The sequence below is a fragment of the Hoplias malabaricus genome, chromosome 10 (assembly GCF_029633855.1).
Source record: "Hoplias malabaricus isolate fHopMal1 chromosome 10, fHopMal1.hap1, whole genome shotgun sequence".
In the NCBI taxonomy this organism is placed as follows: Eukaryota; Metazoa; Chordata; class Actinopteri; order Characiformes; family Erythrinidae; genus Hoplias; species Hoplias malabaricus.
In genome coordinates, this window is record NC_089809.1 from 11,361,012 (window position 1) to 11,384,852 (window position 23,841).

General features: G+C 40.0%; 1 protein-coding gene across 2 annotated transcripts; it reads left to right on the top strand.

Moving 5' to 3' along the window:
* Window positions 1-205: 205 nt before the first annotated feature.
* Window positions 206-19,162, top strand: riok3 (RIO kinase 3 (yeast)). 2 transcript variants are annotated; one of them, XM_066683058.1, is made up of 14 exons: window positions 206-329; window positions 492-578; window positions 2,104-2,219; window positions 2,673-2,824; window positions 7,590-7,697; window positions 9,313-9,422; window positions 9,585-9,728; window positions 9,866-9,993; window positions 11,538-11,720; window positions 13,353-13,512; window positions 15,149-15,229; window positions 16,952-17,041; window positions 17,246-17,353; window positions 18,476-19,162. In XM_066683058.1, exons 2-14 carry the CDS (start codon window positions 543-545, stop codon window positions 18,581-18,583), a joined length of 1,524 nt encoding a protein of 507 aa, XP_066539155.1. In that variant the 5' UTR covers window positions 206-329; window positions 492-542; the 3' UTR covers window positions 18,584-19,162. The 2 variants fall into 2 exon arrangements, with proteins under 2 accessions (XP_066539155.1, XP_066539156.1); XM_066683059.1 differs by lacking the exons at window positions 206-329; window positions 492-578 and adding an exon at window positions 1,237-1,326.
* The last annotated feature ends 4,679 nt before the right edge of the window (window positions 19,163-23,841 follow it).

Here is a 23,841-nt window from a genome sequence, read left to right on the forward strand (position 1 = left end):
ATCCTGATGGCAAATCTTAGCAAACTGTGTCCTGACCCACAATTTATACAAATGCATGTGAAAACAAACACCAACTTTTAAAAAGTACACTTCATAAATTGAAATTACGAATACATTACATAAATTACATTAAATATATACATATATATCAAACAATTTTATAATAACAAAATAATTGTGAAGACTTTTATTTTAAAGAGCAATTGTGCGCCGCCATCCAAAAGACAAGAGAACTGCGCTTTTGTTTTTCTCGACGCTGAAGGAGATACTGGGCTTTAAAACGGGCTCGTCACGTTTTGAGATCTGTTTTAATCAACTGTGTTTAAAAGGTATACGCAATACTGAAAATGGTAATGCCTTATCTACGTGGTTAGGCAAAGTTTTTTTTCCTATTTTGGCTATTTTTCCTTTAATATGACCAAATCAGCTGTGCGTTGTTTTTGAAATCAGGCCTGTGTAAGAAGTGAAACGTATATTCTTCTATTTATTAGTAATTCCTTCAGTTACATCCTCCGCCATCGAGCTGCCTGTGATCTGTCGCAATGGACCAAGTCACCGTATCAACAAAAGCTGTGAAAGTGAGTAAATAGTGGTGTGATAAATGTAATACTATATAAGCAAGTAAGCGACTCCCAAAGGTCTCTACATGGGTAGTCCTGCATGTATGGGTCATAAAGCTATGGCTTCAACACTGGAATGAGGCAGTTAATGATAAGCATGATGTCGGACATGTTAGGGATAACTAGAAATAACTTTGTATTAGAAGATTATTTAGGTGTATAAGCCATTGTTTCGTAATCTAGCAGCTATGTAATGTTACCTCGGTAGTAGGAAGCCATTTTATATTCTGCCAAGCTGTTGAGGCATTTCATTAGTCAGCCTCTCTGAATGGCTGTTAAAGGAAGAGACCCATGCGAATATTTTTTACTAACGTTAGCAGTTGTAGTAGTTGGCAATAAAAGTTTAGTATATATTGTTAGCATGTCGGTTGGAATAAATATGTAGACACCCAGTTGAGTTAAATACGTGTACTTTAGCACAGTGTTGTATTTTACTTTTAAATATGCCTAATGAACTCCTGTGGACGTTGGGCCACAGTTCATAAATAGATATGACGTCAACACAGACGCATTAGAGAATGGGCAACTACGTAACAGCGCATTGCATTGTGGGTAGTATTCGCCATTTTAGTGGACAAATTCCATAGCAACAGAACAAAACAATGGACCGGGCGAAGAGTAAGCGCTCTCAATATTTTGCAAAATCTATGTAAAGAAAACCCAGTTTAAGCTTCTTACTGAACGTAAGCAAAGGCTAGAGACAGGGGTGAGTAATTCGGACTTTATTGTAAAAAGGGCAAAATGGAAACGAAAAACGAGTCCAAACTAAGCCCAGAAGGACTAAATCTAGAGGCATAAATAGAGAGAACATTTAGTTAGCTAAAGGAGGGAAAGGACCTGGCCGATCTTCGCATCATCCATCCATCCATTATTTGTAAACGCGTATCCAATTTAGTCGCGGGGGGTCCAGAGCCTACCTGGAATCATCGGGCATAAGGCGGGAATACACCCTGGAGGGGACGCCAGTCCTTCACAGGGCAACACAGACACACACACACATTCACTCACACACCTACGGACACTTTCGAGTCGCCAGTCCACCTGCAACGTGTGTTTTTGGATTGTGGGAGGAAACCGGAGCACCCGGAGGAAACCCACGTGGACACGGGGAGAACACTTACCCCAGAAAAATCGTTGCTCAATTTTCTGCTCAACTCTCTGCTTCTCAACAAGTACTGACTGAGAGGCCCACAGAGAGATCACACTCAGAAATGCTGCATATAAAAAAAAATACCCAATAACATTCCAATGGCATATGAGGCCCCGTACATATTTAAGCGAAATTTACACATAGACTGCGGGGAACCCATATAAATCACTGCTTGCAGTTATAGTTCCATTTTTTTTCCTTGCCCTGTTAAATCTGCCTGAAAATATTTGAGAAATCGACATTTTTCTGACTTTAATTATTTCCTGTTATTGATGAAAAGTGGTCTTTTATACTGATTTTGTATAATTTAACATTTTTTTCCTTTACTTTCAGAGCCCTTGGGGCACTCAGAATGTGACAGCACCCCCTTGTTCATTAGCAGATGTAATGAGTGAGCAGCTGGCCAAGCAAATACAGGAGGAAAGCAGCTGTTTCACCACCTGCCCTGAGTGAGCTTTAAGACCAACTGGCTTTTTGTCCTTTGCTGTTTTCTGTTGGGTTAACTACTCCTTGTACAATACATATATATTTATGGTTCTTTTGTTCCTGCCTCCCAGTTGCAAAGTGTAATTAATTTTAACAGCACTGTCCTAAAATCAATAGGGAGGGTCAGGGGGTGTGGTTTCCTACCTTCCTCCAAAATGTACATATTGCATTTTCTGTAGTGCTAAGCCCAGAGTAGCAATGGCAGAGGCTCAGTTCTCCCCATTACAGATCAGTGGGTTATCACAATTAATTTAAAGCTGTAATTTTTAAAAACAAGAAATGTACCCTGTGTTCCTTCAAATGGAAATCTTTAGTTAATTTATATTTTCTGTGAAATTTAAGTTCCATTTTCCTCAAGTTTCAGTGATAGAGAGTTCTAATATATAGATTTTTGTTATTCTTTAATTTAATATTAGACTCAGTGAGAATCTAGATCTGACTACCCTGCCAAAGGACAATGATACATCTAGTGACCTGATGTTGGCACAAATGCTTCAGATGGAGTTTGACAGGGAGTTTGACACACAGCTGCGCAGAGAAGAAAAGAAATTCAATGGGGACAGTAAAGGTAAATGCTTACTGTATCATGGATTGTTGAATGATGATAAAAATCCTGTTCCTTGCTGTTTCTCTTGATTCTGTCTCTAGGTTCTCGGCATTTACCGGAAATACAGTTAACAAATTCAAAGCATTCAGTTTAAAGGGAATGTAAATGTTTTTGGGGAACTGCTGTTCTTTTGTTGGTTTATGTTAACAAGTTCTTTGTCTTTTAAGGCGAAAGGTCTGTTTGAGGTTAAAAAAACTGTTGTTTGTATGTGGCTGAGGTTTAACTTGTCTAAGTTTTTATTCACTGTTAAAATTACCACAGAATCTCATTTATAACTTACACTAAGTTTTGGCCTGTGTTTACTTTGATGAAGTTGATGGTCTCCCTAATCTGGCGTCAGTTCCACCTTCAGTAATATGAAATGGCTTTTACATCATTCATGCTTTTACATCTTTGGCTCTCTTTTTGAGCATTTTATTATTATTTATTTTTTAAAGGCAAACATGTTTACTGACACTTGGGTTTCATGAACATATTAGACTGGTTTCTATAACTCCAACAAACTGGAAAGCTAGCAGATGAAACACCCTTTTAGTTTTATAAAATGTGTATTGTACAACAGATAATGATGGCTAATTATGGTTATGAAAATATGTAACAGAAGAGTATCTGAGAGTTAGTTAACTTTAATATTAGCTGTGTTCAGGTTGTAAGAAAGCATTCCAAACATGCAGCAAGTTAACATTAGTCTCTGGCCGAGTCCCAAAATGTATACTACTGTATAATGCGCCAAATAGTACAAACCGGATTCCAAAAAAGTTGGGACACTAAACAAATTGTGAATAAAAACTGAATGCAATGATGTGGGGGTGCCAACATCTACAAACCGGATTCCAAAAAAGTTGGGACACTAAACAAATTGTGAATAAAAACTGAATGCAATGATGTGGAGGTGCCAACATCTAATATTTTATTCAGAATAGAACACAAATCGCAGATCAAAAGTTTAAACTGAGAGAATGTATCATTTTAAGGGAAAAATATGTTGTTTCAAAATTTCATGGTGTCAACAAATCCCAAAAAAGTTGGGACAAGGCCATTTTTTACCACTGTGTGGCATCCCCTTCTTCTTACAACACTCAACAGACGTCTGGGGACAGAGGAGACCAGTTTCTCAAGTTTAGAAATAGGAATGCTCTCCCATTCATGTCCAATACAGGCCTCTAACTGTTCAATCGTCTTGGGCCGCCTTTGTCGCACCTTCCTCTTTATGATGCGCCAAATGTTCTCTATAGGTGAAAGATCTGGACTGCAGGCTGGCCATTTCAGTCCCGAATCCTTCTCCTACGTAGCCATGATGTTGTGATTGCTGCAGAATGTGGTCTGGCATTATCTTGTTGAAAAATGTAGGGTCTTCCCTGAAAGAGATGACGTCTAGGTGGGAGCATATGTTGTTCTAGAATCTGAACATAGTTCTCTGCATTAATGGTGCCTTTCCAGACATGCAAGCTGCCCATGCCACAAGCACTCATGCAACCCCATACCATCAGTGATGCAGGCTTCTGAATGGAGTGTTGATAACAACTTGCTACAACTTCCCCAACCCTGCGGATTCAGGCCGGTTTGCACCGAGGCTGTCCTGCCCTAGCTCTGTGGATTCCCAGCCGGTTAGCTTTGCTGCTGTCCTGCCCAAATCTGCGGTTTTCGGCTGCTGTGTTCCAGTTAGCTTCGCCGCTGTCCTGCTCCTACTTTGCGGATCTCGACCCCTTGTTCAACTCACTGTTTGTTAGTTATATGGTTGATGAACTACTTAAATATAGGTATTCTCACTGTCTTTCCAAACATTCTGCTGTTGTTGCCTGCAGAGCTGGTATACTCAACCGGCAACGCAATATTCACCGTGGCTCAAGGCTAAATCGCAATAAATCTGTACACTATTCCTATGGTAGTAACATTTGCTCTTGATCTCCTTTTCCTAACAGAAACATGGCAACAACCAGGTGATTACTATTCTCTCAACCAAGCAACCCCACCCAACTTTAATTCTGTGCAAAAACCACTTTCCTCAGGCCGTGGGCACGGTCTGGCAGTGATCTTTAAAAACATTCTCAGAATTACTGAACTTGTTTTCTCATCACCATCATCTTTTGAGTATCTTGCAGTCAAAACACCTGGCTCTATTACTGCACTCCTTATCTATTGCCCCCCCCCCCCCCCAATCTAATTCATCCTTTTTCTCTGAACTATCTGAGCTACTCACTCTCGCTAACTCTTCTTCTTCTCGACTGTTGCTACCTGGTGACTTCAATATACATGTTAATACTCCTGACAACAAGTTTGTGACTGATTTTTTTAGCTCTCCTTGACTGCTTTTCCTTCACTCAACATGTAGATTTTCCTACTCATGACAAAGGTCACACACTTGACCTAGTCTGTTCTTCTTCTGTCCTGGTTCACAACCTTCATCCTCTCCTGTTCCCACTCTCTGAATGTAGCTCACCAATCTGTTAAAAGTCTTATCTCTTTCCGTAATATTAAATCTGTTGATCCCTGTTCCTTCGCTCAGTCCATCAATATGAGCTTTCCTGTTCTCACTGCTCCGTCCTCTCCTGAGGTACATGCCACAATACTTAGCTCTGCTCTTTCCGCGTCCCTCAATGCATCTGCTCCTGCGAAAACCAAATTGGTCTCTTTCACCACTTCTGCTCCCTGGTTCACCACTGAGCTGCGCACTATGAAGCAAGCCGGACGTCAGCTTGAAAGGCTGTACAAAAAAACCAAATTAACGGTGCATGCTGATGCATATCTGCAACACATGCGCAAATACAGAGATTCCTTACACACCGCCAAGTCTAGGTATCTCTCAGGTCTTATTAATAGGCCTAATGCTAACCCCCGTAATCTCTTAACAACAATCTCTAAACTTTTCAAAGCCCCTGGCAGCAACATGACACCCTCCTCTGAGCTCTGTAACTCCTTACACTTCTTTAAAGATAAAATTTCCAATATTAATAACTCTTACGATTATCTCATCTAAATCCACCTTTCTTAACTCACTGTCTCCACAGCCCTCAGTCTGTTCTATATTCATGCCCTGTTTTTCTGATTTCAGCCCGGTTAATCAGTGATATCATTACCCATTCTAAAAGTACCACCTGCTCTCTTGATCCCCTCCCTACCTCACTAACGAAAGCCTGCATGACTGCTTTGGTCCCTCATCTAACCTCTATTATTAACCAGTCACTGTTTTCTGGCTATGTCCCCTCAGTTTACAAATTAGCTGCAGTTACACCTATCCTTAAAAAACCTGGTCTTGACCCAGCAAATCTAAATAATTTCCGTCCGATTTCAAATCTTCCATTTTTTTCTAAAATCCTTGAACGTGTCGTAGCCACACAGCTAACAACATATCTAGAATCCAATAACCTCCTCGACTCATTTCAGTCTGGTTTTCACCCTCACCATAGTACCGAAACTGCCTTGGTCAAAGTTATCAATGATCTGCTGGTGGCTGCAGACATGGGAGCTCTAAGTATTCTGGTCCTCCTTGACGTAAGTTCTCCCTTTGACACAGTAAATCATGCCATCCTCCTTTCAAGACTGTGTGAGCTGGGTTTGACTGGTTTATATCTTGCCTAACAGATCAAAAAAAATTTGTCACACTTTCTGGACATAGTTCAACCATTTCATCCATCTCACAAGGGGTCCCACAAGGCTCTGTCCTTGGCCCATTACTGTTTATTGTCTATGTACTTCCCCTTGGCAATATTATCCGTTATTTCAATCTTGATCTTCACTGTTACGCTGATGACACACAGATTCTTTCACACAGACACCAATTCTTTCAACAACCCACCACTCTCCAAATTTGAACTATGTCTCTCAAAAATCAGGCACTGGATGACACAAAATTCACCGATGCTTAATAGTAATTAAACTGACCTAATCCTCATTGGCTCCAAATCTACCCTCAATAAAACTGGCTCCCTCACACTCTCAGTTGATGGTGTCACCCTTGACTCTTCACTCACGTTTCATTCCCATGTTAGTTCCATCATAAAAACTTCATTCTTCCACCTTCGCAACATTGCTAAAATCCGTCCTTCTCTTTCCCAGTCTGCCTCTGCATGCCTCATCCATGCATTCATCTCCGGCCGTCTTGACTATTGTAACTCTCTTCTTTCTGGCATTAGCTCCTCACTACTACATAAACTCCAAATGGTCCAGAACTCTATTGCCCGTCTCCTCACCCACACCCGGTCCCATCTCCACAACCTCCACTGGCTTCCTGTTAAATATCGCATTCAGTTAAAAATCCTCCTTCTCACCTACAAATCTCTCAATAACCAAGCTCCCTCTTACTTATCGGACCTTCTTCAACCATACACACCTGTTTGCGGCTGCATTTAATCCCTCTGTTTCTTGATTAGCCCTTGTTTGTTTTTACCCTTGTTCCTGTTTTGTATCATTGTATGTTATGTAGTGTTATGGATGTGATTGTCTTTGTGTTCATCTGATTGTAACAGCATCTTTGGGTTACTGAAAAGCGCTTTAAAAATTCCATTTATTATTATTATTATTATTATTATTCCTGGATGAGCTGCACTATGTGTCCCCCCCCCCCCTCCCCCAAACTTGCATGTGTATTTTATTTTTTTTGTGGTGGTGGTGGGACTGGTGGTGTGTGAAAATTCCCCTTCTTCGGAGGTTTGAATGATAGAAAAAGTTTGAGAACCACTGCCTTTAAGTAACATTATATTTTGAATTTGATTTTAATTTTATTTAGTGTCAATTTCCTTTGAAAATTATCGCATGGTTCATCCTTTTGAGGACAGCGACAGCTCTGAGGATGAAGTAGATTGGCAAGACACTCGACATGACCCTTATCGCCTTGGTGAGTGCTGTTTGCTAAAAACCTTCTTGAACTTTAGACTTAATATGGTGATAGCATCCTACTCATTTAAAGTCATGTTTCTTGTAATACAGGTTGTACCTGTCTTTTGTTGTATACTTTGTGAGTTTATTTTAATTAAATGTGTAGGTAATTAGTACTGACTCCTAACTACTCCTACTACTGCATAATTTCTTTTGCAACTGTTTAACAGTTTTTTTTTTTCCCCCATGGCATCATTATGCATGCATGACTTTACAAATGAGATACCTGTTCCTTAATAGTTGATGGTAAATCAAAATATCCATGATTTATGGAAATGTTACAAAAAATATTGCATCATCAATTATACTACTTCTCCCTCTCAGCTAGAGGTACATTGAAGAATAATATTGTTTTATCACGTTTGGGATACTAAAAATAGCTTTTGCATTTTGTCCACCTAACAGAGGCAAGGTAAGTTTATTTATAGAGCATCTTTCATACAGAAGCAACTCAGTGCTTTACAGAAAAAGAAACAATTAAATTAAAGCCAGATTAAAATCATAAATGTTCAATAAGACAATTACATAAAAAGAATAAAATAATTAATATCAGTAATAACACCTTAAAATCTATTCTGTAACAGACTGCTATCCAGTGTAAGGATTTGAGGATGGGCGTGATGTGATCTCTTCTTTTGCTCCTAGTGAGAACTCTGGCAGCTGCATTTTGTATCAGCTGAAGCTGTTTAATGGTCTTTTTTGGAAGTCCAGCTAAGAGACCATTACAGTAATCAATCCTGCTAGAAAAAAAGCATGGATAAGTTTCTCCAGGTCTGGTTTAGTCAGAAAATCTCTAATCTTACTGATGTTCTTAAGATGGTAAAATGCTGATCTAGTAACTGCTGTAATATGACTACTAAAACTGAGATCTGAGTCCATCAATACACCTAGGTTGCGAGCCATTTCTTTAGATTTGAGGGCCCTCGAGTCCAGATACGTAGCCAATCTTTGTCTCTCAGTGCTGTTCCCAAATAGTATAATCTCAGTTTTATCTTTATTCAGCTGCAGAAAATTGTGTCCATTCAGTTTGTGATGTGTTCAAGGCACTTGCTTAGTGAGTCAACTGGACCAGAGTCGTTTGGGGACAGGGCCATGTAAATCTGAGTATAATCGGCATAGCTGTGATAGGACAGTCCTGTAGAATCTGGCCAAGAGGAAGCATATATAAATTAAATAAAAGTGGACCAAGAATAGAGCCCTGGGAAACACCACAGGTTACTGGGATGTTCTCTGAAATATTATTTTCTATTTCTACAAAGTAGTTCCTGCCTTCCAGGTAAGAAACAAACCACTTCAGGACTGTTCCTGAGAGTCCAACCAAGTTTGAGAGTCTATCTATAAGAATCTTATGGTCAGTGGTATCAAAGGCAGCACTAAGGTCAAGAAGTAATAGAAGGGATACGATACCTTTCCAGCCTCTGTATTTAAGCGGATGTCATTAATTACCTTGATTAAAGCAGTCTCAGTGCTGTGATTAGACCGGAACCCGGACTGGAATTTGTCTAGGCTACTGGTTATGGATAAGAAACTAGTGATTTGGCTGAAAACTATTTTCTCAATGATTTTGCCAACAGAGAAACCAACCACTACACCAAAGAAAGGTTTTATAGGCAAAGGCAAAAACATCACTACCAAACATGATGAAGTTGTCTGTGGGCGGAAAAATACTGCACGCATGGACAATGTAAGTAATGTTTAGTAATTTCAAAAGGTTTAAGTATATACTAATTAGATAATGAATATAAATGTCATGTAATAAAATAGAGTAAATAGAACATTTTTTGATTTCCCTATTTTTCCTCTTCTTCGCAAATGTCTCTAAATTCATTGGTCCATGTATACACAGTTTGCTCCAGAGGTGCATGTAGGCGATGGAATTGGTATGGACCTGAAGCTGTCCAATCATGTGTACAATGCTCTGAAACGTCATTGTCACACAGAGCAGCGACGCAGTGCAAGACTGCATGAGAAGAAGGAACACTCTACTGCTGTAAGTCAAAAAGGAAACCCATTTCTGACTTTTTTGGCATGCATTGCTATAAAACTGACAATGTCTTATTACTGTTCATTCATACATTCACCCACCCAACTGTCTCTCTACCTATCGTCTGTATTTCTTTTGCTCAGGAGCAAGCTGTTGATTCCAAGACCAGAATTCTCATGTACAAAATGGTGAATATGGGAATTTTGGAGAATATTAATGGCTGTATCAGCACAGGAAAAGAATCTGTGGTGTTTCATGCTCTTGGAGGAAGGTGAGTGGTGGCTTTAAAGTTATCTTTTAAGACAGCTTAAAGTGTAAAGCAGAAATGTAAACTTGTCTCAAATGCCTGCCTGTTCAACATCGTACAATCTCTTGAAAAATGCCAAAGCATTTGGCTTGGAAATTTGTCCTGTTTTACAATAAAATTAGGGATCTGAGAGCTGGAGTCCTGCCTAGTTGGTCACTTGTGCGCTTTAAGATAAAGGCTCCTAAGCCTTTTCTTGCCAGGCTTGTTTTGCATTGTACAGTTTAGCAGATGGCACCAATACCCCACCACATTTCCTATTTAATTTAAGTTCAGATTCCAATCAACATTTAACCCAAATTTTCTCATGGTTTACCCGGTCATTCTTATGAGGACATCACACTGGCCTATCTGGCCTTTGAGCTCAATTTATTGGGCACCCCATAAAATGGGTAACCTTTTGTACTATGTTATTAGATCAATGTCCTCATGTATCCAGATATTTTTGAAAATGTAATGTTTATTTTTCCCCATTTTCAGAAATATTCCTCCACACACTCAGGGTTTACCACAGAAAACATGAGTGATGCCCTTGACATTTGAAAATTTTTCGCAACTCTTCAGCAATAAGAAATTTTCTATCAGTTTTGCCATCAATGTGCCGTTGTTCAGCTATTTGTTTTAAGAGCCCATAATCACTTGTCATAGTAATGTTTGTACTTTTAAGTAGGTGGATTTAAAAGTGCTGGGCACAGTGTAATCAGTCATCAAATCATGGTGCAAAGAAAAACATCCCAGTGGCTTACCACGTTAGTTTGCATGCATGCTTGGTAAGTAATGACTGAAGCATGAACAGACAAACAGTAATGCACATGGTGTTTTCATTTTCAAAAGCTCAGATTTTCCCATCTATGTGCCCACAATGAATGCATTTATCAATCTTAATCTGATTACTCAGTTGGTCATGTAAATAGCATACTCTTATTAGGTCTAGAAAACAGATTAAGAAATGTGTTTGAGAGCTGGGTTTTAGCTCAGTAATCCGATTTCTCAGTACATGTTTACAAATACCCAGATTGCTTTCAAATTCTGAGGTTTGCACATGCACGCAAATATAACCAGACAGAGTGTAGAGCTGTCTAGTGATGTTTGATACCACTGATTCATTAAGTAACATTCCTCCGACCAGTCTTTACTGCAAACACGCGTCAAGCAGCTCTGGTCTCTCTCTAACGGTGGGACACACCCTGCATCCAAAAACAGATGCTTCTCAGCAGCAATGTTCAGAAAGTTGTGAGAAATGCAGCACTGTGTGATATTAGAAATTAAAAAAATAAAAGAAGTTTGTCGCATTGTTAGTATTATTACAGGCTTTTGGTAAATCTCCCACTTTCAGGTTATTCTTCTCTACTGGTGTCATAACTGGTTTTACATATTATCACTACACTGTATCACATTCTCTCCTGCATGTCTGTTGCACTGCCTGGCACTTGGATGCTTCTTGCAGGGTAATTTCTCCCCTTGCTATATTATAATGAGACCTGCTAAAAAGAGTTTAATTTGTTTTCTAGCTTTGAGGAGATGATTGTTCCAGAAGAGTGTGCCCTCAAGGTCTTTAAAACAACTCTGAATGAATTCAAGAACCGCGAGGAGTACATTAAGGATGATTATCGGTTCAAAGACCGCTTCAGTAAGTTGAATCCTCGCAAGATCATCCGTCTGTGGGCTGAAAAGGAGATGCACAACCTGACAAGGTGAAGTTCAGCTACATTGTTTAAGTAATATGAAACTGATATTAAGTTTCTTCCATTGGTTTTTAGGGATTTAAGCATACAATTGTTGATTTTCCCCTTACATTGTTATTACATTTCTCCCAAAACAAAAAACCAGATCAAATTGCAAGTCATAAAGATATGTAACATGCAACCATACGTTTCCCACATCCGAAGAACAATTAAGAAAACTTCTAGTTTTGCAAACTGCTCTTACAATTTTACTTATAAAACCTTTTAAATCTGACAGTTCCAATCACTGTGGCTGCTACATACCAATAATTACTTGACTCAGAGTCAAACAGCTTAAGCCCATGTTAATTTATCCTTTTTTTTCTTCTTTAATTCTTACATAACAATCGTAAAAAATATGATTTTCTAAATGTTGTGCACATGAGTGGGCGTTATAGGACCTGAGAGACTGTGTACAGAAGTAAAAAATACCTGAGGTAAACAAATTTCCAATAGCAACTTGGTAACTTGCAATCTTGGCTGATATCAGCCCACGAAATAATAGTGTACATAAAAAAAAAAGGGATTAAATATTCAAAAGAATGTATTGGAATGTCAGAGTGCACTATATCAAACTTTATCAAATCACTGGATGATTTTAACTCACTTAATGTCATATAAAGCACATTTCAAATAGGTTTTTATTTATTTATTTTTTTTTATTTAATTTTTTTTTACAAATGTTGAGCCATTTTATTTATATACTTTTATATATTAAAAAGTAATGACTTTTGCATCCTACAATCATTGCCATTAGGTTGCATCAGCTGTTTTTACTCTAGGTTTTTTTTTTTTTTTTCTCTCTCCCCCCTTTGTTCCACAAGTTCAGATTTCTGCTTTGTATAGATTGTTAGCTCTCTTTTACACTTCAAAGGGCAGGACCTTCACAAACCAGGTATTATTCTCAGCACTAAAATGGCACACTGATGTGGTGGTTTGTGGTGTGTTATCATGCACAATAAAATTAACAATAATCATAGAATATTATGTAATATTAGAGTTTAATTAACAAGGCAGTGTGCATTATTCATACCTATATATTGTTGTTTAAAAAGTAATTACAAGGAAATATGAATGCACTAAGCCACTATAAGAGCCAGATGCTCTCCATTCCTTAGACAAACAGTACATTTTTTGTGTCTGCACGCTACGTAAGAAGCAGTAGAAAAAATGAATTATTAATTTTATCCCATGTTTTGAGACCACAAAAATGTGTGGGTTGTTATATTTCATTTAGCTGACTGGTAGACAATTCAGATTAATGTTCAAATGTCCTGAAAAATGTTTTATTTTTTATTTTGAGTAATATGTCCCTGTAAATAACTAGGCTTCTTAGAGTCGTCATTGCTTTGTTAAAAATAAAATTTTACATGTAAGAAATGAGCATGATCTCCTTGAGTAATTCTTAATATTAGCCTTTTTTGAGCAGTATTGAATGTTTGAGTGTTGAGCATATTTTTTTTAAATTTCAGTTATGTTGATTCTAGAAAAGTATAGATATATTTTTAGTCTTTTTTAGTGTCCAGTTTTTTTTATTATTATTTTTATTCTATTTATTTATTTATTTTTTCTTCCTTCCATATATTTCTTTCATTCACACAGGATGAAAAAGGCAGGAATTCCTTGCCCAGAAGTTATCGTTTTAAAGAAGCACATTCTTGTGATGTCCTTTATCGGGCGGGACCAAGTGCCTGCTCCCAAGTTGAAGGAGGCAATGCTAAGTTCTGAGGACATAAAAAAGGCATACTACCAAGTTGTACAGGTACATTATTTTTGTCTAACTATTAAAGTCATTTTGTCAATATCATATTTGTCTGTTTAAAAAAAAAAAAAATCTAAAAGGTTCTAGCTAATATACACATCTGATAGGAGATTAATACAGAGCCCCTAAAGGGACTGGGGGAAAAAAAAAAAAGCCTATTGATTTTGCATTCCTTCACAAAGATAATGCGTTCCCTCGCAAATACATTGAGAGAATGGAGAGTGAACACCTGAATAAATGTGTAGCAATTGGTAGTGTATTGGGATAATGTGTGTAAAAGTCAGTTCTGGCAAAAAATGGTATCCTGTTTTTACTGCAGCTTAAAAAAAAAAAAGACAAAACCCAGATAAAACGAAATGCATGGTGTAGCGACCGGCTCTAGCTCCACAGCCATGTCTGGAGTCAGCGTGTTGAGCCACGTCTCTGAAAAAATCAGTCCCAACGTGCCCTGAGATCTGTGTGTTGAGCCACTGCCTTAAACCCTCCATCTTGTTATTGAATGACCGGATTTTTGCGAGAGACTTTGCTTGATAAAGGTTTTTCGTTAAGATTCTTAGCTTGACCCCTACCCCAGTGTGCCATCCACACTTTTACTTTCTTCCACGAAGCCGCCTACATCTCATACACCTGTTAGTATGGAGATATGTGGAACTACAGCGTTCAGACTAGCACTTTCAGGATGCTACCAAATGTGTATATATATACTTGTTGTTCACAACTTCCTCTAATGTTAGGCAGTTCCTTATAGATGTATGAACAATCTGCACTGGCAACTAAACTTTGTGTAAGTAGACATAAATAAATACATATATAATATCTGTTTCAAGTGGCTAGATTTCCCTGGAAACTGCAGTGTCCTGATGTGTTGACTGAGCCCCAAAGACAATTGTGTATCATAAAACATTTGCAAAGGAGCTCAATGTATTTGCGAGGGAACGCAAATATTTGCAAGGGAACGCAAAATTTTTTATTATAGTCCTTTTTTATTATTATTTTACCCCAGTCCCTTAACTTATTTCTGCAAAGTATTTTTAATTTTTTTAAAATCAGTTTTCTGTTCTTTGTATAGGTCAGGGAATCTTAACCTTTCTCACATTGTGAACCATTTATTAATTGAAAAACATATCACAAATCCTCAAATCACTGAATACAATGGCTATAATAGGAACTGTTAACATCCGTTATTTTATGACTGTTGTACATATAAAAAGACACATGCATTGGAACAGAAAAAGCGAAGACAAATAAAAACTGACATCTGAAATGTATTGGTCCTTACAAGCCACATAATCATGTGAGAAGGGTGCAGAAGAGTATCATATCAGTCTATAAACAGTGAAAAATAAACTCATTTAGTTTTAGTGTCGTTTGCTGATAAATCCTCCCCTAAAATTCAGCTATTTTTAAAATGCAACATTGATTGGTGGATCTGCATAGGGGACAAATCGTCTGTTCAAATAACAATCTTCCACCACCATTCAGGGAAGATTGCACATTGGTATTTGTAAAATCACTGTAACAAACCCCTAGGAAATCATTTAGACCCCTAATTTAAGAAATTATGGCACATGTGATTCTGTGCTTCTGTTATTCACAATGGCCTTCATTTGACTACGTGGACTGTTCTCTATTACAGATGATGCAGCAGCTGTTTAAGGAATGTAATCTGGTTCATGCGGACTTGAGTGAATATAATATGCTCTGGCATGATGGACAGGTGGGCATCCTTTCACACAGTCGCTGTTAATATACAATAGCAAAAGAGGGGAATGTGCATATTTATATATATATATATATATATATATATATATATATATATATATAATTTATTTGTATAGCGCTTGTCCCAAAGAAGCTTCACAGAATTCCAGTAAATACTAAGTGCTGACATGAAATGTAAAAATCCCCCCGATGAGCAAGCCAGGGTGATGGTTGCATGGAAAAACTCCCTCAGCTGAGGAAGAAACCTCGAGAGGAACCAAGGCTCACAAGGGGTAACCTATCCTCCTATGGTCAATCTACCGGTAATAATAGTTAGGAGTCTGTGAAAACTTCAGTGTAGGGGCAGGTCCAAGGCCAGTGGTGGTGGCTGGAGCGTGTGCAGCTGTTCTGAAGTGTGGAGCAGGAGCTCGACAGTCATCCATCAGTGTCCAGATGGACAGGTGGGCGGTTGTTTACTCAGAAAAAAGTAAAGGGATGGAATTAGTTTAAATCTGTTCGGTGTTTGTAAAGCAGAAAATCTGAACATTTACAGAGTGTGGCTAATGACTCCGGCAGATCTGACTATGACAACTTTAACTAAAAGGAGAGAACCAGAAGGACACACAGACGCGGGAGCTTCCTGAAACACTGGCATCCTTCCGCTCCACTGTCAACAAATCTGAGTGATCAGGCGGGACGACAGCACCAGCGTCTCAATTTACTAATTCCCTTTGTCCACGGACCCCCTGGATCTGCCGCCTTTATCTATGCGGAGCATTAACTACCAAAAGATAAACTAAACTAATGAGTTTTTAGCCTAGATTTGACATTTATGACTGTGTCTGAGTCCCGAACATTTTCTGGAAGATCATTCCAGAGTTGGGGGGCTTTATAAGAAAAAGCACCCCCCCCCAGCTGAGGTCTTCTGAATTCTGGGAATTATTAAAAATCCAGGAGTCTGTGATCTGAGTAATCGTGGAGGTTTATAGTAGGAAATATTATCTTAAAAGTATTCAGGAGCGACCCCATTGTTGGGCATTATACGTTAATAACAGAATTTTGAGTGGTCAGGATATGGATTACGTTTTTGATTAACCACCCCAACACCGGAAATTAAACTAAAAACACTGTTATGCAAGACAAGCTGTGCCATCAACTTGATGCAGAAATGCTACCTGTCTCTTTGGGGCCAATCTCATCTCAGATGATGGTAACATAGAGAGTGGGAACATGTGCTGTGGTCAGTGCAATTGGTTTCAGGTTTTTTGTGTCTTTGATTTTTTTAAAATAAAATACTCTGTGACACTGACAAAAGGCACCATCCTGACTGTAATCAGCAAAAAGTGCAAAAACCAACATTTCTCATTGCATTGTGGAGGTGTATATTAGGGTTCAAGAGACCTTGTTGCCAAAACAAATCTTTTCTTTGGAACATACATGTTTATTTCAGTTTAGCAGTACCAGGTCACGTTCTGCACCTGCTATAACAGTGTGCGTTCTTAGAATGCATCTGCTGTATTTTGTCAGTAAAATAATATATGTAAATTCTTGTTTTTACTACATTTTACAAAAGGAAAAGAGGTTGCATTTTGCACAAAAACATTTCCACAAATGGGAAATGTACTTCGATTGGTAACAAATTTAACTTTTAAAAATGAACTTTTACCATTTTCCTTGCTTTTGTGAAAATGCATGTATTGGCCAATAATTGTCTTCCCATCTTTCCTTTGTTCTGTAGGTATGGTTAATTGATGTGAGCCAGTCTGTTGAGCCCACTCATCCTCACGGGCTGGAATTTCTATTCCGGGACTGCAGGAATGTAGCCACAGTATGTGTCTCTTTGCATAAAATAACCGTTGCAGTCTCTGTATACCTTTTTAATGCAGACATAATTTGTTTACAAAAGAGTTGTTTATAATAAATAAATAATATTGCAATAAGCTGAAATATGACTTTGGATGTTCTACCAGTTCATTATAGTACTCCCCATTAAATCATTGCAGAAATTTAAATCCTAATACTTTTTCCCCAGTTTTTCCAGAAAGCTGGAGTGGCAGAAGCTATGAGCATGTATGAACTCTTCAACACTGTATCTGGATTGCAAATCAGTAGTGAAAGTGAGGCTGATTTCTTAGCACAGGTAAAATTTTCTTTCACTGGTAACAATATGGTTCCCATAAGAGCTTGACAAAATTTTAATTAAATGGTAATGTGCAAAATAGCAATGTATTCCTATGTTTGAATATGTGTTTTGTTCTCTGTAGGCTTAGAATGCAGTTTAAAAAATATTGGAACACAAGTATAAAATAGCAATTATGTTATTGAAAGTCGGTTTTCCTTTATGCATTTGAATTTTACATTGTTTATCATGGTGATGTCTTGAATAATATAGTTTCTTGTTAGAGTACACATTTGTATATAGGTTAAACAGTATTTAAATCAGGGCGGCACGGTGGCGCAGCAGGTAGTGTCGCAGTCACACAGCTCCAGGGGCCTGGAGGTTGTGGGTTCGATTCCCGCTCCGGGTGACTGTCTGTGAGGAGTTGGTGTGTTCTCCCCGAGTCCGCATGGGTTTCCTCCGGGTGCTCCGGTTTCCTCCCACAGTCCAAAAACACACGTTGCAGGTGGATTGGCGACACGAAAGTGTCCGTAGGTGTGAATGTGTGTGTGTCTGTGTTGCCCTGTGAAGGACTGGTGTCCCCTCCTGGGTGTATTCCTGCCTTGCGCCCGATGATTCCAGGTAGGCTCTGGACCCCCCGCGACCCTAAATTGGATAAGCGGTTACAGATAATGGATGGATGGAGTATTTAAATCACCATTTTGACAAACTTAAATGAGAATTATTAGAAGCACAACTGTGCAGTTTGAATTTTTTTTAATTATATAAAGGCAACATCCAAATACTGATGACATTTCTTCAATGATGCGCAACAATTAAGTAAGGGATTTTTTTTCTAGATTAACCAAGGGACTATGCAGTAAAAGCTTTGCTCATATACCTTTCAATTTGTCTGGCAGCATATGTGGTAAATTTGTTTGTTTAATTTGTGGGTTGTTTTGTTTTGTTTCAGTAGTGAAAATTATGCTGGTGCCCAAAGCTCCAGTATGGTCATTATAGTAATTGATGCGTTAATGTTGCTTAGTTAAGAAATCTAGACAAGACTGAAACAATATAATATTGTTATGGGTTTCTTATAAGGAATTTGAAAGGTGTAATATCAGTACACTTTTGAGAATGTAATCAAAAACTCTATCCTTTCAGATTGAAACCATGGAGAAAATGAACGAGGATCATGTCCAAAGGCGAAGCAAAAAAGTTTTTACCACTTGTGATGGCCCACCTCTGTTAAGTGATGATGATGATGATTAACAATAAGATAATGATCTTTTGATTAATAAATATCAAGTCTCTATGTGGTCGGAAGGATTAAACAGGGTCATGCTCACTGACCTCCGTGACATCCATCTTACCCTACCCCCTTCTTTTGCAGCTGTGGCAATTTGACTTCACGTAGCAAATGAAAACTACACTTATATTTTATATCAGTAGAAGGCAGAAACACATCTGGCATTTTAACACAACTTGGTTTTTGACCTACAGCATATTTGCAAATATAGATCTTGTTCAAGTGCTAAGTTTAACAAATCACTGAATTGTAGAGGAACATAAGGCAATAGGAGTTGATTACTGTTGTCCCTAGTGTTGATCTGCTGAGTTTCAAATGTATTATGTAAAACGACACTTGCCACAACCAGAACACTTTTAATGAAAGCATCTCCTAAAAGTTCTGATGGGAATGGTATGCTGCTTGTGTTTCGTTTTAATGTTGATTCAGGTGTTGGTTTTCTAGTAGTTTTATTTTCAGCTCCATGAAGTTGATGTAAAACTATATACTAAATGATGAAATAAAACAAGTTAAATGATTATTATCCTGATTTACATGATAGTGATTTTTGACTATGGCCTGAAACTTTTGGTCTTGACCATTAAAGTGTGAAAAGGGGCAAGAAAGCAGAGCAATAAATAGCTCCTACAGGTGCATCTCAGTAAATTAGAATATCATCAAAATTTTCTTTTTTCAGGAATTCAATTCAAAATATTAAACTTGTATATAATATAGATTTATTACAAAAAGAGCGATCTATTTCAAGCGTTCATTTCTTTTAATGTTGATGATTATGGCTTACAGCCAATGAATACCCTAAAGTCATTGTCTCAAAATTTTTGAATATTATATAAGACCCATTTTAAAATGTATTTTTAATACAGAAACGTTGGCCTACTGACAGTTATGTACAGTATATGCACTCAATACTTGGTCATGTTCCTTTTGCATGAATTATTGCATCAGTGCGCTTCGTGCTTCCCTCTGCCGACAAGCTTTATGGAGATGCAGGTTTCATTTTCCAGCAGGACTTGGCACATATCCACACTGCCAAAAGTACTATTACCTGGTTTAATGACCATGGTATCACTGTGCGTGATTGGTCAGCAAAAAATTGCCTGACCTGAAGAGGAAGATGAGACACCACACCCAACAATGCAGACAAGCTGAAGACCGCTATCAAAGCAACCTGGGCTTCCATAATACCAGCAGTGCCACAAGCTAATCACCTCCATGCCAGAATTGATGCAGTAATTAATGCAAAAGGAGCTCTGACCAAGTATTGACTGCATATACTGTATTAAAATAATTTTTTAAATTGGTCATATTCTTATATTCTGAGATAATGACTTTTGGGTTTTCATTGGCTATAAGCCATAATCAGCAACATTAAAAGAAATAAACACGATATAGATCACTCTGTTGATAATGTATCTATACAATATACTCTTTGAAGTATACAGTATACTTTTTATACACGTTTTTTAATTGAATTATTTAGATAAATATCATAAAATCTTTGATATTTTAAAAATATTCGAATTTATTGACATGCACCTGTAAAGGTTCTGAACTACCTAAAACAAAAAGAACACTGGTGGCACTGGCCACTTACCTGGTGTGCCTATACCATGCTTTTTCCTCCACATTGCCCATCTCCTGAGTTTAGCGATGATGTGCATTATAAAACTCCAGCTGAAATTTAATACTGGACAATGTGATCTTCTGTATGAGTATGTGTAGCAATGTCCACATAGTTGGCTTTAAAACACTGAGTGAACATATTAAGTGAAGGTGTATTTTGACATTTAAACCATGTTTACGCCAATGCAGGAGATAAACAATAAGATATTTGACATTCACACAGTGCTTTTACGTACTATAAATCTGAAATGTATTTTTCTAAAAGGGAAAGGTTTCATGTACTGGTAATGTGGATATATTGTCAGAGGAGTGTTAAAAGAACACTACATAGTTATTGTAGTAATTCTACATAATACATTACATTACCTTAAATTTATAGCTTCAAAATAATTGTGATGCTTCAGTTACCTGTAATAGGAAGAATACAGCCTCTGTCTGTTTGTAGGAAGGTTGGAATCAGCCAATACTGGATGATAGCTTCGGGGGTTCACTAATGCCACTCCATCTTATCCTAAAGGTGTTGAAAAATATTCTTACTGGTATAAATTGAATTTTTACTAGTAAAAATTATTTATTTTGATTAAAAATTACTTTCTGACTAAAAAAAATTAATTCTTGATATCAAAAATTACTTTTTTTAAAAAAAAACTATTTTATGATATCAACAATTGGATTACTTAAGGCAAGCCGTTTTAGCTTTTAATAATTTTTTTCTTGATATAAAGAATTCAATTTGCACATGTGAAAATTCAATTGTTACTAGCAAAAAAAAAATGCTATTTTATTAGTAAATATTTAAATCTTACTAGTAAGATTTCAGTTGTCGCTAGAGGAAATTTAATTTTTATTATGGACGAACCGGGGTATATAAGGGGGTCGACTTCTCCCAAGAGCCGTCATTCTGTCACAAGCCACTGCCACGGATCTGACTTTTCACCTTGCCGTCTTCCATCAACTGGGACCGGACAACGTAGCCTTCCTCCGAGAACTGGACCGAAGCGGGGAGAATTCATCACAGCTCGACTGCCCTCTCTGCGGCTTGCCGTCTCTCTCTTCGCCGGCTGATCACCTGGGCTCGGCGCATTGCCTCAAAGGCCTTGGCCCTTCGGATCGCTCTTTCTGCCGCTCGACGCCTTCATACCATCCACCTTCTGCGTCGCCATCTAAGCTAAGCTGTTGAACTCTCCACCGCCCTCAGGATCCTGTTCCCCGAATTCAGGCTTGCCGCCGGACCCAAGCATGCCAGGCCCAGCCACGCCGGATTCCTGCCCGCTCTGTGAACAAGTCATTACGGATCTGACTTTCCATTGCACCATCTTCCACCACCTTGAACCTGCCGACATTGCCTTCCTCCGAGAACTGGACCGAAGCGGGGAGAATTCATCACAGCTCGACTGCCCTCTCTGCGGCTTGCCGTCTCTCTCTTCGCCGGCTGATCACCTGGGCTTGGTGCATTCCCTCAATGGCCTTGCCCTTCGGATCGCACTTTCTGCCACTAGACGCCTTCGCACCATCCACCTTCTGCGTCGTCATCAAGAGGCTAAGCCGTTGAACTCTCCACCGCCCTCGGGATCCTGTTCCCCGGACCCTGCCTCGCCGGGCCCAGCCACAACGGGCTAAGCCACGCCGGAGCCGGTCGACAGCGATTACCAACCGAGCGAGCCTTCCCCTGCCGAATCCACCTCGGGCACAGATTCGGAGACCGAGCTTGCACGGCGAACCTCCCGGGGGAAGCAGTTCGTGGTCCCGCATCGGTTTCGGGACACCTACGCCAGCCGTTTGGTAGACGAGTTCCAGGACTTCTACCTCAGGGCAGACGCATCCCCGACAGACGTAGAAAACTCTTGCTAGCGACGGGGCCAAGTTATCCGATTCCTGCTTCACTGCGCCCCGGCCGGCTGCGAATTCACAGACCTGTCATTCATCCATCACTCCAGAGTCTCGACTTGGGTCCAGAGCCTGCAGAAGCTGGGATACACACCGACCACCGTCAAGTGCTATCTCCACAGCGCCAAGGCATTCATCTCGCATGTGGGCACCTTCAGCCCGGAGATCTCTGGGCTCAGCCCCGAAGAGCTCCAGAGGATTCATTTGACCTTCGCCAAGGCAAATAGGGACCTTGCTCGCACGATTCTGGGCCACATTCAACGGGTGAAGCGGGCCAAGTTAAGTCGCTTGCCACCTCCGTCGGATTTCAGGGTCTTTCTAAGCCACGCTAAGACCCGAATCCCTCAGCTGATCGAAGAGGCCCGGGCGGGGGACACCGCCCGCCGGTCGCCACCACGGATGCTCCAGGGCTACCTCCTCAGCCTGTTGTCTGTGCTAACAGGACATCAGTCGGTGGTATTTTGCAACATGACCGTGCAGGAGCTGAGGCAAGCCAGCACCACGGATGATGCCGGCTTTGTGATCTACGTCCGCAACCATAAGACCAGTGCCACGTTCGGTGATGCTCCGATCAGGTTGTCCGCCACCGAGCTCTCTTGGTTGACTGCTCTCACCGACTTACACGGGACCCAGGACGGGTTTGTGTTCTTGGACTGGGGGGAACCAGCTGCATAATGCAAACAACCTTCTTCGGCTCGCGTGGCAAGATGCAGGCCTTGGAGGCGCGGTGGCCTTTAACCTCATCCGCACGGCTGTTTCGAATCAGGTGAGTGTCGCACTTAATGTGGCTCTTGACCCGGCCCGGCCTTCCTACTTTTCTGACACCTCGTCTCTGTTCCAGATTTCGAACCTGCCGGTCGACGATCGAGATCGAGTGACTACAAGCATGTGTCATTCCAACATCACCGCCTGGGCCTTCTACCGAGCCGGCCTCTCTGCGGCCGATGTGATGCAGGCTCATGAGAACCGTCTTTCCGCCCTCGAAGCGCCCTGAACCGGACCTCTTCAAAGCGCAACCCAGCTGGGATTCACTCTGTGTTTCTGCACCCCCATTGGGCTTATGTTTTGTGCGAAATAAATAAAATGTATTTCTTAATCTACAACCAGGGTTCCCGTGTGGTACTTGCTTCGATTGCGGACAGAGGGGGGGGTGGAGATTGGGTGATCCTCCCAGAGGGAGACTTTACGAGGTCCGACCGACCTTGTCTGAATTAAGGCTGTAACGATCAGTGGTTAAAGGTTAACTTTGCCGGCAGCAAGTGGGCAGTGGTCAGAGGCCTATCGACCTTAGGCAGTCCCCGGGGGTGGGTAAACTACCTTTAGGCACCCGTCGAATTGAAGTAGGACACCATTCGGCTTTTTTGGCCCCGGAAACCAGCCACTTCTCCGGGCATATATAGAACCAATCCCCCCGGGAGGGGTTGGAGCTAAGGTCATTGAAATTAAATGGGTTTAAGAGTTAACTTTGCCGGCGGGCGGCCCGTTCCACCGCCCCGCAAGTGGGCACTGGTCGGAGGCCTATCGACCTTAGGCAGTCCCCGGGGTGGGTAAACTACCTATAGGCACCCGTCGGATGGATGTAGGAGACCATTCGGCTTTTTTGGCCCGAGAGAACAGCCAGGCTTACCTCCACCTTAAGCCCAGAGGGTGTCACTCCTCGGGCTTGTGTATTCGCATAACCAGGGTCCATGGAAGTCATTTTAGACCTCCA

What these genes read in the sequence shown, in the direction of transcription:
- riok3 (XM_066683058.1), top strand. Translation starts at nt 543, where the DNA reads ATGGACCAAGTCACCGTATCAACAAAAGCTGTGAAA. An exon ending in TGTTTCACCACCTGCCCTGA is followed by an intron (nt 2,220 to 2,672) that starts GTGAGCTTTAAG and finishes ATTTAATATTAG; the next exon opens with ACTCAGTGAGAATCTAGATC. An exon ending in TTTCATGCTCTTGGAGGAAG is followed by an intron (nt 9,994 to 11,537) that starts GTGAGTGGTGGC and finishes TTTGTTTTCTAG; the next exon opens with CTTTGAGGAGATGATTGTTC.